At 46.7% G+C, this 14,963-nt stretch overlaps 1 protein-coding gene across 1 annotated transcript; it reads right to left on the reverse strand.

Annotated features, from left to right (window-relative positions):
* Positions 1-11,451: 11,451 nt before the first annotated feature.
* On the reverse strand, positions 11,452-13,006 carry LOC120894820 (protein atonal). Its single transcript, XM_040297657.1, has one exon. It carries the CDS (start codon positions 12,634-12,636, stop codon positions 11,710-11,712), a length of 927 nt encoding a protein of 308 aa, XP_040153591.1. The 5' UTR covers positions 12,637-13,006; the 3' UTR covers positions 11,452-11,709.
* Between the last annotated feature and the right edge of the window lie 1,957 nt (positions 13,007-14,963).

Consider the following 14,963-nt stretch of genomic DNA (forward strand, 5'->3'; position numbering starts at 1 on the left):
TTGATGCACAATAAATCGCCCAATTTCAGCAATACTATCATTATTGAGGCACTAAGTCGTGCTTTTAAAAAGTTAGTTCATAAAGGACTTTCCCTCAGTTTGATCTTAAGTAGAGATGAATAATTACATTACTCTTCAAATCTTGTACTTATGTTTTCATTACTCATTATGGGCTATAATCAACTAAATAACGATTTCTCATACTTCACGTTCGTTTTGATTGTTTTGTTTGTTTTATGACTTTTATATCTCTTTCTGTCAAGTCTCAAATGAGGGCAAGTTTAAAAGTACCTTAGAAACTAATTGATATTGGATAAAATGTGTTTCCTTTTATTTCTTTTTCATTAGAACCTTCATCGCCAAAAACAAAAACAACCTGAACCCATAAGGTAACACCGAAACTGCGAACCCAAACACGACGCGGTCTATAATTTGCCGTTTTACTCAATCACCTCAATTCAATCCCAATCGCAGTCCCGATTGCCGGGCAGTTTATTAAGCTAATCATAATCCTTACATCCGGCAGCACCACTTGTTTCCCTCTGGAGGGTTTCCCTCCATCCACACGGCACCATAGCGCACGCCTCGAGGAAACCTGCTGCGCTGCCGTAGACGCTTCTACGCTTGCGCAACCTGCCAATTTGCTGCGAAAGCTTCAATCATCATCATCATCCACAGCGAAAGCAGAGCGCAACGATCGGTCCGTTATCGTGTGGTGATCGTGAGCAAGCGTGCAAGTGGGAAGGATTCGGAAATGGGCTTTGTTTGTTTAACCGAAAACAGACCCAGAGGACCCAGAGGACCAGAAGGATTAAACGAGGGTGCGATATGTGTTACCGGCACCGGCACCGAAGCTGACGAAAGTGCCGCGAAGTTTCACGCCAGGCACGGTTGAGATTATTGAGAAAAGGGGTTTTTTTCGTTGCCGCGGCAATAATTTTCTCATCGCTCTGCACAACAGACGATAGCAACGGGATGCAGCCAGGGGTAGGATTTAATCGATTGCGATGCTTGAAGGGTCCCGCGGTTTGGCCCTTCGAAACTGGATTGCTTTACCGGGTTGCGGTGCGATGATGACGATGAAGCAAGGATGATGGAAATCTAGAGAAACTTGATGAAAGGGTGATGGATTGAGTTTTCATGGGAATCAAAAGGCAAAGGCGTGTTTGTAAGGAGAAAGGAGGGCTTCTGTTAGGGAGGGGGGAAAGAGGAGTTCGAAAAACAAACAAAATTGAGACATTATGAAGTGGCTCTACTTGAGGTGTACGGCGTGAGTGTGTACGGCGTCTTCTGGTGGCGCTGAAGTTCGTCCCTTCGTCCTGCTGGAAGCCAGGTACAACGTGCAAGGGTGAGAGAACGCCAATCCATGCCAGCCTACGAGCGAAGGACCTGCTGCTGTCGACAGTCCGAGACCGAGATTCAGCATTCGAGGAACTTGCATTAGTTTAAAAGATGTAGCGATAATGATCCAATTCGCACTAATGCAACTCGCACCAGAGCTCCAGAACGGGCCCAGAAACCCCGAAACCGATCGAACGCATTAGCGCCGAGGGGTTTCCGACAGTAAAGTGCACGGTTTTCATCACTCCGTTACTGTTGAGGGCTGCGTCCTAACAAGGGCAGCGTCCGAGAGGATGAAAGGCGCCCGCGCCCGGAGATTAAATCGCCAAAGCGGATCATCTCCACGGCACGTCGGCATTTTGTCCGACCAATTACGATCGTTCGATAGATTGACGATGCGTTAACGGCCCTGGTAGAGGAGAGCCCGCAACCAGCTCAGAAAACTGTCCCTGACAGGCGGCATTTGGGAAGTATCGGTGTCGACGCAAACGGTTGTTCACTAACTGCCGCAAACGGTCTAATTGCCAGGTCCTCGGCAATCAGTTGCCATGCCGTGATTTGCACTGATGCTCGATGCACAAAAACTGGCCGACGCTTCCGGCACAGGTTGCATCGCCGCGATTGAGGCCCATTTGTACTGCCTTAGACAACATTGTGCGTTTGGTGATGCGTGCGGTACAAAGTATGATTGATGGCTCTATATTTAAGATGCCAACTGGTCGAGAATGCTCCAAGAAAAACGACCAAAAGAAAAACGAGCTACATGCCACACTCTCTTACGCGATTTACGAACATCTTGCGATTGCCGACTGTCGAATTTAACAAATTAAAAGATAATTTAACACCTTCCCAAAAAAGTTTTCCAACTCCCCAATATCCAACACCTCTCTCTCGCGTGTCTCGTTTGTCCACAAACACATGTGTCGGTGTAAGGGTCTCTTTTTTCTAATGACGATTTTGCACTTTTGAACAGGTAGCCTCTTCGGGGCGGTTGGAATCTCCGGGCAATCGAGCAATCGGCATGATGGGGCGGGCTAAGATCACTTTAAGCGGTCATATCACGGCACGCTATTGAGCGCTGGCAGGCCAACGGAGGCTGCCCACAAGTGCTCGGCTCCAGCAATCGAGCCGTTCGGTATGCGGTACCGCGAACGCGCACATTTAGAAGCCATTATGCTAAACAAGTACACGGGTCGGGCGGGCCTGAGTGTGATCTGAGCCGCCCAGACATTCCTACCATTCTTGTCATTGTTTTCGCTGCTCAGGTGGTTTCTGATTGAGCGAAGCGAAGGTGCAAAGAATCCGTGTTGCCGTAGGGTTGCACGAAGGAACGCAGATAGTGGAATAGAGGGTCAGACATCTTCCATTCCATTACTTGCAGGTTATGCAGAGCAGTATGAGTGGATTCCAATCTACGGTGAGAGGGAGGAACAACCAGATTGTGTTCTAATGTTATTTGAAGCATTTGACACCTTTACAAACCACTGATTTTATTTTATTTTTTATAAAAAAAAAGTACGAAAAATGTGCTTTTGTTAAGCGCATTGCATACTTTAAGGCTGTTCAATTTAAAACGCAGAATAATAACGAAACTCAGTAAAATGCCCTCACCAAATCAATTACCATCATGTTCAATTCCTCACATTTTCTGGCAGTGCGTAACGCATTAAAAAAACACCAAACGAGTAGCAAACAGCGTGCCGTAATTGTTTCAACGCAACAGTTCAAACAAACCCCATCCTAATTGAATAAGAACGTACAAATAGCCCAAAGAATAATGTCGAAAGAATTGCTTTATTGAAGCGATCGGTGTACATGGCATTACAACCGATTTACCGGCTCGCCCGGTAAGCCCTGCCTACCCCGGGGCCTGTAAAAACAAGTGTATACTGGTAATTATGTGCGTTTGAGCACAAGGGTGTGCTGCGTTTACCCGAAAAGATTACATTCCTTTAAATAGCCCGAAGGCGTATAGCGCAATGCGCAAGGGAAGGAACGCGTTTTACATGATGTTTTTGCACACCCCATCCCACGTTGATGTTGTTGGGCAGTTTGGAGAACAGTGCGTTGTTTCAATTTGGATTAAGCATACTGAAAAAAAAAGAATCATTCCCTAATGCATTTCTTGTGCTATGCACGGGTCCCATAAGGATCCCTGCTAATATTTGGATGAACATAACCGTGGGTTGGAACGCTTTGTTCATCGATCGAACTGGTCAGCGGGATATGATTGTATTGACCGAACGCGGGCATTGGCGGTAACGATGGCTTTGAACCCAACACGCCCCGGTGGTTCCAGATGCTCCAGATCCCAGCAACGGCCACACTCTCGCGTGGTGCACAGTCTAATAAAGCGATAAAATTGGCCACGGTTGCAACGGACAATTAATATTCCATCACGCTGTCCTTACACGCAGCCACACCGATCCTCCGATCCGCACAAAAGCATCCGCGACACGGTCGGGTGTCCCAAACGAAACAAAAGATGCATCATTCCCGAGGACAAGGACCCGAAGGAGCAAAGGAAACTGGTTCGGCACAACCGAACCGCGGCCACCAGGATCGAACCGGTCGGGTCGGGTGGGCCGGTCTTTGTTGTGATTTACGCATGGGGAGAAATTTTCTCACTTAATAAATTTGTTTGACGTAAAGGTGCCACCCGCCCGGACAGACAAAAGCGGATTCCGGTGGTGCCGTTCCTTTTGTTGGCTGGTCCTGGCCGTGCCGTGACCGTGCAGGAGGTGTTTTGTGGTTGAAAGGTCGTGGTGCGTGGAACTTTTACGCACGATTTCTTTCCTCTTCGCAGCATCCTTTCTGCTGCGCTGGGAAGGACTTTAAAGCACGAGAACATGACCGTTGCTATTGGATACGCTTTGGGTTTCTTTTTGGCAGACTTTCCTACGGCGAAGATCGTAACTCGGCTTCGTTTCGCGGGACAAGTGCAACGGGGCTTGATCGTACGATCAGCGTGCAAAGGGTACGGGGAGCGCTGTTGCGGATCAGGTGTTGTTGACCTACGCATAACAAGCAAAGGATTTAAACGGCGCAATATCTTCAGCCTGTATCCTGTCTGTGCAGGTAGGCAGAAGCGCGACGAAACAGAAGACACGATGATCAAGGTGCAGTAAGTCAAATTGCGTGTAATTTAATCCTTCCCAAGCATCTTCCCAAAGCCAAAACCCCGAGGATTGGTTACCCAGGCGTTTGGGAACTTCTTTATCAGTCTTACCAGCACCGTACTGGTGGTCCTGGGACCGGTACCGTTCAACCGAGGCTCAAAGCTCGAGGGTTCGCTGCGTGGGGAGGAAAATCGATCAGACTCGACTGGATCAGAACGTTCACTGCAACGGTAAGCCGTCTCGCATGACGAGACGTGAGAACAGCTCGAGAGTAGTCTGCAATATCGCAAGAACACCGGACTCGCAGTCACAGTCTTGTTGATTGTCTTTGGCTCTATCTCCTTATTCTAGCCATCGATCCTAACGAGCGAATAATGGCACCGAACGGATCATCATTCTACGGGGTCAAGGGAAGAAACTCCTCCAAGTAGCAATCATCAAGGGCCGCGTCTTCGAAAATTACTTCTTCCGGAGATATCCTGCCCAGGGGTAGCGCGGGCTTTCCGCACTCATCATCATTAGCAAAGCACGCTAAATGTGTTTAATTACCGTGCCGTGCCGATGTCCTTAATTAATTTCGGTGTCGGCGTCAAAAGACCACCTTCGTAGAGTAAACAAAAGCACCCCAAAAGGGACTAGCGGATATTGGGAAAGAAGATTGATGAACTGCATTCTTCCACCGGAACTTGTACTATTTAAAGACTCGGTCAAGGATATTCAAACACATTGTAGTTACTGCTATAAGATCAGTTTTCTACAAACAGCTTTGAAGATCATTGACTGTATGTTGCCGCTTAGAAAGGATTCGTTTCACTGATCCGCCGGTCGCCTGATTAATATAACACATCTCCCCGGGAGGTTCTTGAAAGATGTACGGGCAGCCTACGGGCAGCCCTGGATGTCGGCATCTTGCAAAGCGACGAAGGAACTGGATGTGTCTCATTCTAATCATTCGGTGCCAACCGCACTCACTAACAATGACCATCATTAGGCTCTAAACAGGTCGTAACAGGCGGTCTCTGTTTTTCACCCAATGTCAAGCTCCACCCCAGTTCTGGACCCATGGTGTTACCCCTTTTTTCCACTTGCTCGACTTGTTTTGGCTGTTGTTTCTGTTCTAACCCGCTCGTTTGTGTGCGGCCAATTTGCTCTATCGATTTGAGCACGCACGTCCAAAAGTCACGCTCGGTACACGCGACTCGTGCCGGTCGGTCAAGCAGCGGGTAATGGGAAGCGCTCAAATTACAAAGTATTATTCATGAAGCCTAACCTAATCTCTAATGAGACGTTACTTAGGGGTCCTTTGGGGGAGAACGGCTTCTAGGGGGTTTGGTTAGAAGATGTCGGGCAAGTGGTCGTAACAAGTTAAAGTGGAAGTTCCAATGCTGGTTGGCAGTGATTAGAGCGCACCATTGATTAGAAGATTCGTTCCGTTTGTGCATGCAAAGCTGAGCGCAAAAGTGGATTCTCATTAGCTTAACAAGATACGGAGATGCGTGTGTTCGGAGTGTTCTTCTGCCAAGTAGGTGATGATGATCGCTTCAAGCTTCTTTTTGTCGTCATCATGTCCTCAGCCCGTTTTTACCCGTTGGGACGTCAGTTCTCATCAGTGTTGAGTGTCCTTTCGGGGTGAAAGGACGATCTGCACGTACAAAAAAAGTCCATCAATTGCAGCTTTGAAACAAACGATTGTTGGGGTAAGTTCTCACGGAAAGAGGGAAAGAGTTCTTCAGACGCTCCTCTGTTTCAGCGATCGACAAATTATCCCTTCAGAAACTAACACTACATTCCCACACAGCATTAAGCAACGCACCAAATTGTGAACCAAAGCCGATTCGCCCGATTGAATGAATACGCAGCGTACTGTCGCTCATTCTACTTTCAACCCGCACTTCCAATCAAACCCACTGTGACTGTTATTTTTCTCCTTTCATTACACAGAAAAAAAGTATACACACAACAACCCCAACAATCCAACATCATTCCCGCGCGCATTGACTTTACCAGGACCTGGGAAGGGGAATTAAGGGATCTTCAAGATCAGGCGTTGGGCTCGTCCGATAATTTAAGCGAAAACACCCCAAAACCCAACCGAACAGTCGAGCGTAATTTTGTGATTCCAAAACGATGGTCGGTAGTGCCACATCGGAAACTCGAAGGGGGGATGCGATTCGGTGTGAGTGTGTGGAAGAAAGTCCAAACGCACGGCCATTCATCCTTGGCTTGGCATGGTCTTTCCCGTTCCCGTTCCGGTGGCAGCTTCCGCAGTAGGAGACGGCAGCAAAAGGGAAGCGGTTTCACTTTGCTGGGGAACTGCGCCGGGAACTGCGATTATCGATAATCGCGCTTGCCGAATAAAAACACACACACGCGCAGTGAAAAGTATGTGAAAAAAGGCGGATGGGCCGTAGGGAAACATGTCCAAAAGCGCTGCCACGGGCAACCATTAGCGGCGGCCGGCTCTGGTGCAGCGGAAGACGCATCCTGCACCGTTTCGGTGACTTGTCTGACAGGCAAATTAGGGTACCACTGCCTGCAGTGGTTGCCGATTATTTGGGCACTTTTCGGGAACCCGGGCCCCGGGTTAATTGTCGGTGCGCTGGTTAAGGTCACTGGTAAGGGTTGGGATGGCGGGGATAATGCGGCAGTGCCATACCGAACGATATGGCTCACACGGCTCGTTGGGGCTTACCTTTCGGGTTTGAGTAAGTGTTTATCCCGCGCGAGGAATAATGCACCGTGTAAAGTTACGGAAAACAGAAAGACTAAATGGGAAAGATTACTTCCTTCCTTTCTGGGTTTAGGTTTTCTTTTTTTTAATTCATTTCAAACAAATGAGTGGTTTCGGTGCATTACTGCTCGCGCAGAACCGTTGCCTTTCCACTGACAGCACGGTGAAGAATGGGTTTAGAGTAAAAAAAAGGAGAACTAACTTAGGAATAGATTAGCGCAAGAAGAATATTTATTTCCTGCTCGTAAGGAAGCAACTAATGACCTGTAGAATTACTTCATTTAACTCTTTATGAGGTTGATTTGTAGTTGGTTAGTATGCATTACACTCAGACGAATTTGCATGAAATTTACAACGAAAAACACTGAAAAAATGTCACTCTCTCTCTCCAAATCCAATCTAAATCAATACTCCTTCCTCGAAAAGGGTTCAAACTATTAGCTACTGACGCGATCGGAAGGAAATCTCCCGAACGTCTTAAACAATTAAACTACTGCCATCGCAGCAACTCAACGCAGCGCCTGCCTCAATCATCGTTTTTCGATAACATGTGGTACACTTCGTGTTCGAAAGGAAGGGGGCAAAACAAAACACCCTTTTTCCCCGTGGCGGCATTTGGCGCTCTACGCACGTGTTGCGTAAGGGTGCAAAGGTAACAAAGTAGAAGAGCCGAAGGTGAATATGACAAAAAAAAAGAACCTCCCCGGGGGACAGAACCAAAAAAAAAAAAACTCACTCAAACTCGACGAAAACATTTGTGCATCCTGAATCGGTGCAACCCCTTTAGGTCCTGACTGAAAAACCCGAAACCCACCTTGGACATATGGTGTGGTACAAATCTGAAGCACAACCAGCCACACCTGAGACGGGCACTCCAAGGACACGGCCAGGGAAGGGTTAGTAATCGGTTCAAATGATATCAATACTTATCGAAACATGCACGATTGCATGATGGATCTACAAAAGTCCTGTAGGAGATATTAATTTTTCCTCTTTCCTCTTCTTAGCTTGGATCCTGGCGGTGATGTTTTGAAAACACGCCGACACGCACGCCGTGCCCTGGCGCAAGGATATTTCCAAGCAGTTGTATCGTGTATCAAAGGCAAATCAATCAAAAATCCCAGTAGCGCAAACAACACTCACCCGCAGCACAGCACAAAAGAAAAGAGCCGCCACTGACCATCCTAATTGCACGCTGGGCATGAGGGCAACTTCCCTCCGATCTATGCGGACCTCAATCAGCGGGGTTTTGCATGTTATTGTGCTTCTTTTGTCCAGTGGTGGTATACCACCCGCTTTGCGCATTTTGTTCTTCTCATTTTTCACGCATCTTGGCGGTTTAGATCCGATAGATCCTTGCTGCCTCCAGGGCTTGTGCATGAATTCAACCGATAATAGAGTCCCAAAATATGGCCACTGTGACCGAGGCTCTTTGTTCTTTCTTCTGTGGTGGTCACTTTTGGTGGTCGATTTTGAATAATAAAAAAATATTGTTTACAAGGCGGTGCAATTCTTAGCGCCTCCCGTTCCGGGTCTTTTACACCCAGATGCTTTGTTTGCAAAACAAAAGATAGCTTCCAAAATTTTGTAATTTCTTAACAGATTGGTCAGTTTCGAAGGAAGCCAAAAAAAGCGAAAGAAAAATTAATGCAATTATTTCAACTTCCTTATGATCGCCCCCAAGAATTGTGATCACTAGTTTTGATGAAGTAGGATTTGTGTTTTTTTATGATGCAGTTGTTGTAATTCATTTGATTCTTTTTGAACCAACCAACCAAAAAAAGGTAATGAAAGAAGTGGAAGCAAAAACAGACTACAAAGAAGTTGGTAATATTAAAGCAACATGTGCGTGACTTCTTGCTCGTATCTGCATGATGTTGCACCATTGGTTAGGGACAAACGGAAGAGAAATATAGTGAAAAAGTTACAAAACAACAGCAGCCAAAACGACAGCAAAAAAAACGGAGGAAATAGACTCGGGATGTTTCTGGGCACACGACGCACACCGGAGCTGCTGTTGCGCACAGCTGTGATCTGTTCGCGAGCACCTAGACACACGGAGCAGTAGGAAATAGGAATCTTTCTTAGCGCTCAGGGCATAACATAGACGAGCGAATCGGAAGCGTACGACAGGCGTACGACGAGCTTTCGGTTGGTGTAACATATTGGTGCGTATCGAACAGACTGAAGATCACAAATGGGATCAATAAAATAATAATGATCGAGCAAAAAAAAAAAACACTGCTACCCGGAAACCCTGCTACCCCCGATTTAGGGGAGATATGTTGGAGTTTTTGAAGAGTTTGCTACTGTCAAACAGAACAATGGATGGTTTCAATGTTACAAAAGAACATGATTGAGTGTGTTGAGGTTTATGAGATTTACTATCCATTTCTAAGTGGAGATAAATATAGAGCTCCGTTTGGTTACAGATTTTCCTGGAAAACTTGCTTTAAAACACTTCAACAGTATATTGTTCTATTCCACAACCTATATCGTTAAAGTTTTCAAAGATCTGGAGCATGCTAATGTAGCAAAATAACTCCTGAACGGATCGCAACCATAGCCAACCCCTCCTACATCCTGTCAAGAGCAGGATCCTTCAAAGTCTATGATCATTATACCCAACAAAACGGACACAGTCCCTGACCGTTGGCCAAACCATGGACACCACAGGGAAAGTGTTGCTTTCTCTCGAGTCACGATCCTCGGGCCTCACCCCAACCAACCGACCAACCATCATTAGCGAGCGAGCGTGATGAGCGTTTGCCGTTTTTGTAACTGATCCTTACCGAAGTAGGCGGGTGTAAGCGGCGCCAGCCAGCACCATCGTAGTACAGGCGCCCAAATGCGAGCAAATATTGACTTCTCATCCATCCAAGATGAGCGCTCAATGAACTGAACTGCAACTCGGCACCGCTCAGGGAGGGTGTGACGGAGCAGTTTTAATTGCGCAAAATATGGACCGGCTTCGAATCGGACGTCCGCCCAACGATCGCAGCATAATTTATGATGCCACAAGTATTCCGCAATCCACCCGAAAAACCCCGAAAAAGGATCAATGGAAGCGCGTGGCAGTAAAGTTCGCCTAACGACGCCGTAAAGTCGATTACTGGCAAAGGGCGGTCTTGGCGGGATGTCGCTTTGTCGGTTGCCGACAATGTCCTGGGCCGCACTGCAGGTGGGGAAATGGACAAGAAGGCAACAACGGATAATGTCACCCAAAGGGTCTGAAAAGGCCTGACCTTTACCGTACCTGCACTTTTGTGTGTGAATTGAAACCTGCAATTGCGTTAACAGGTACTAAGTACTTACCGTTTAGGGGAAATTTGCAGCACGTTTGTTGTGACAGTGTTGTTTGACAACGGGAAGCCAGTGCTCGGGGTGGTCGTTGACACATTGGCTACTAGATCATTATTTGCAGCGCGCTTGTTACATCTTGCTTCTAATTGGCAAGGTTTATAGATTTATTAGGTGAGTCTTTATAGATTTCTTGTTTATTTTTCTTGAAGCTCCAAAGTTCCTGCATATCTAGAGCAAATAAACTTAACAGAAAGCATCCTTCAAAGGTCTGCTCCGTAGTAAAAACTAACCAAAATTATCAATAATTTAAATGGAATAACCCGTCAACCCCAGTTTGCACCGACCAAATCGCTTAACGGCGTTTTTGCTAGCTCCCTCTCTTCTGTCTGCAGCAACTTAGCCGTACAGCCAAGAGGACCGAAACCCTGCGTTGCTTAAAATTCATCTCCGTACGGGGTTTTTCTTTCGCTCAAGAACCCTTATGCAACGTAAAAACGGTCCTCTTCGGATGTGTGTGTGTGTTTTTTTTTTCTTCTGCTTTATTCGCACCCTTTCTTTGCGTTTGGTCAATGTTTATCATTAGCGGTATACAGCGGCTCGGTCATCTCAACGCAACCCGCAGCTTTGGTAGAGCGAGTGCCGTGAGAAAGTTAACGCGCTAACACAAGTCAGTCAGTCACCTTCCAACACTGGAGGACCGTTTTGGGTGAAGAATTCTTAAGCCTTAGGAAGCAAGCGATCGATTTCAAGGTTGGGAATTACCCGCTGTATTGGGACGAAACATGAGCTGAAATAAGCGTTAAATATCGAACAATAAAAACACACACACACATATATAGAGTTATAATTTTCATACTTGTACATAGTTTGTTTTATTCGCTAATAACTAATCAATAATATTAATAAAAGTAACAGTAGACAAATAATTTAACATTGATGTATCAGTTTTGTTTTGTTTTGTTTTTTACACTTCAAACTTAACCTTATTGCTATTGCCGGTGCATCATTCACCCAGTGCGTCATCCCACAGAATATCCCAAAGAAAGCTCCCCGAAAGCGAGCTTTCGGGCAGGCAAGGGGAAGAAAATGTAGCCTCGTTTTAGGTTTTGTTCGCTGTATACGTTTCTCCGCAGGCTTCAAACACACCCCGTGGACTGTACAAAGGGGGCATGCAGCCTCCCAGAACCTTCGCCCCAAAAGCAACGAGCGCGGCTACTACTGCAACAGATCACACAACGCCGTAATGTAGGTCTGTGCCATCTGGAGCGTCTCGTGCTTGGACAGCTGCCGATCGTTCCCGAGCGAGGGCAGATACTGGCGCAGCCGATCGAACGCATCGTTCAGGTTCTGCATCCGCTTCCGTTCGCGTGCGTTTGCCGCCAGCCGGCGCTTCTTCTTGATCTGGGGTGGGACCTGTTTGCGCTTCCGCTTGCCGATCACACCGACAGCGCCGGTGGTGCCTTCGGTGTGCACGTTGTTCGGGTCTGCCGCCCTGGGGAACAGACTCTTCGGGAAAGTGAGACAGGACAGGTCGGCACGGGAGGTGGCATCCGTTTCGGCACCGCTCGGTGGTTCCGGTTTCGCTTTTGGTTTCCGGTTGTACTGGCGCTTTTTCACCGGCAGGTTAGTGATGGAAGGTGATGTACTGCAACCATTGCTGGCAGGGTGTACCGATTGTACGGTGGCGAGTGGTGGTGGTGGTGGTGGCGAGAGTGGAAGTGTGGCGGAGGGAAGTAGTGACGGCAGCTGGGAGGGTTTCTGCTGCTGCATGGCCATCAGGTTTTCTTTGTACTCTTCCACATCTACGAAGCTACGCTGGGGGGAGTTGGCAAGCGAGTAGTAGTCGGGGCTTTCCGACCCAAAGCTTGAGGGGCTCGGGGTCATCCAGCTGTCCGGATAGTTGTCCATAAAGCCGGGCAGTATCACCACATTGGGTGCAGCCGATTGGGCCACAAGGTTGGTGTTGTTGGCGGAGGTGGTGGTGACGGTGTTGGATGCGTACGAGTAGTTCGAGTTAAGGTAGCTCGACTCGGCTAAGGATGATGGCACTTCGAGCTGTTCCATTTTGACGTTTACACTGCCGCATGCGGGTTCGTGGCCGTAGTAGTAGAAGGGAGCGTGTCGGCCAAATTCACTTGTCATTTTTTAACACGATCTGTTCGCTAAATCGTTTCGTCACGGGAGTTCTTCAAAACACTGAATGCTTCACACTGACGCAAGGCACAAACAAACACCGATCAGCTAGTACTGTGCACACATTCACGGGCTGGTCGCTTTTCAGGATCTTTCCAGCAGACGAGTTTGAGACGGTTCGTTCGCAAGGGTTCGTTCCGCAATGACTTCGGGTTCGGTTTAATCCGCTTGTATTTATACCCTTACGGAAGGCTTCGGAGCTCACGGCCTTTGCTTCATCCACCTGATTCTTCAGGCTTCAGGCCCGTGGTGCGTTGTGTTTTCTTCCACCCTTCCCTCGAACTCGGTCCCAAGATCGAAACATCCTGCCATTGTTCGTTTCGAGCTCGGGCACTTCGGCTTCATCCCCACTCCGGGAAGCGGGCTTTCGTTTCTATAGCAACCGAAAGGCAGTGCAGTGTGCAAGCCTACGCCAAGCCAAACGAATCGCAGCCTCCCAAGCACGTGCCGTTCGGCCAATCAGGTTGTACCGGGTTGGACCGTAAAGGGGAAGAAAAGACGCATCGAATATTATTATAATTTCCCCCCTGGTAAAGCAATAATAATAATAATGATAGTAGGAACGATATCTGCAGCCGTTACCATTCGGGCAGGAGTGCCGAAACAAGTGCGCCCACTTTGCTCGGTGCGAATGGGCAACGAGAAGCGCACTTGGAATAAGCATTTGGTGAATTAATGCAAGAATTGCAAAGCGCAAAACTACAATGATGCAGATGACGGCTTGGGCTTGGGTCGTCGGCGCGAAGGCACAAAACGATTACCCACGATGCGTTCCAGGAATTTGTGGTCGCACGTATGCCGTGTCCTGGAGGTGGAGTAGAAGGATCCTGCGGATATGCCATTGCCATGCACCCCAAGAGCCTCGTCACGGTTTTCGGGGCGAACATTGGTGCGCATTCAAGGATCTTGAGACAACACATGGGCACGAGGGGCCCGATCGGCTCGACTAATTTCAGCACAACTCATCGGTTGGTAAGTCATCTGGCACGCGCAGGCATCATGCCCCTGCGCGATCGAACTTGGAACAGAATCGTTTAAACACGTGTTAGAGGGGTTAGGTTTTGCTGCTGCGGCGCGGGTGTGTGAGGGTGACTGGACGGGTGTGTGTGTGTGTGTGTGTTTGAGGAAGGCTTGAAATAAATGGTGGTCCTCGGACTAAAAAAAAGATCTTCAGTGATCAATAAAATTAATTTTTAATGGGGTTGTCTTGGGTTGAGGATTGGAGTGATATTTGTTGGAATCTATCCGTTCGAGTAACAGTTTAGAAGTAATAAAATTGTCCCGTCCTGAGGACCGTTATATCCGGATGTGAGAAGGATGTCGAAAAGAAGAAACTTTTACTTGTTCGATAGATTTTTTTGAGATACTTTATATATTTGATGTTTTTATTGTAGTTTTGTTGTGAAGAAAGGAAAATGTGTTAAAAATTTGAATTTTGTAGCCATTTTTCTTCTTAAAAAGCATTGTGATACATCATTTAACTTGATAAAACAACACGTTATTCGGTAAACTAACATACGATAAATCTACAATTGTTAGGTCAGCCATGGTCATCCTGTAATCTGAATAAAGACCTTTTACATTAAAACAAGTGTACTCATGCTTAACTAAAAATACTCATTATATAAAACAGAAGATAAACTGCCCATCGTAACAAGTTGTGCAATGAATTTAAATAAAAGCATTTTTCTGCATTTCGCTTCCATTGTGCAAGCGTTACGCGATGCGTTACGAAAAGAAGGAGGAGCTAAAATTGCCCTTTACGTTACGCTAAAGAATAGAAAGAGAGACAGAGAAGGGCTGAAGTACAGATTGCCACAGTTGAAATGGGAATTTTGAACGTTGAAGCATAGTGGTCGGCCTGCTATGAAGCACAGTGGACTCGAACATTTAAATAATAAAAATACGTTACATTTGAAATATTGTATTCATTATGTGCCACGTGCATTTTGAACCTGTATTATATTGTATTCATGAGTTTTTTTTAAAGGATTATACTTTTTCGTGTCCCAAGTTGATTGTGTTTTTAATAATTGCTTTTATAAGTACCTGCTTCAATTTAATAATAATTGCAAACCAAATTAATGGGGATGGAATAATAGAATTTTTGCTACAAATCTATTATTTCATCCCCAAATGGTCACGCCTTGCATCCGAGAAGCACACTCACTTACTTTGAATCATCGCAATGTAAGCATATTTCACATTCACACCCAGAAAGCTTCCCAAAAGCACAACGGCTCAGAAGAATGTGAACCATTGCTTTTGAGATACAC

The sequence above is a fragment of the Anopheles arabiensis genome, chromosome 2 (genome assembly GCF_016920715.1).
Source record: "Anopheles arabiensis isolate DONGOLA chromosome 2, AaraD3, whole genome shotgun sequence".
NCBI lineage: Eukaryota > Metazoa > Arthropoda > Insecta > Diptera > Culicidae > Anopheles > Anopheles arabiensis.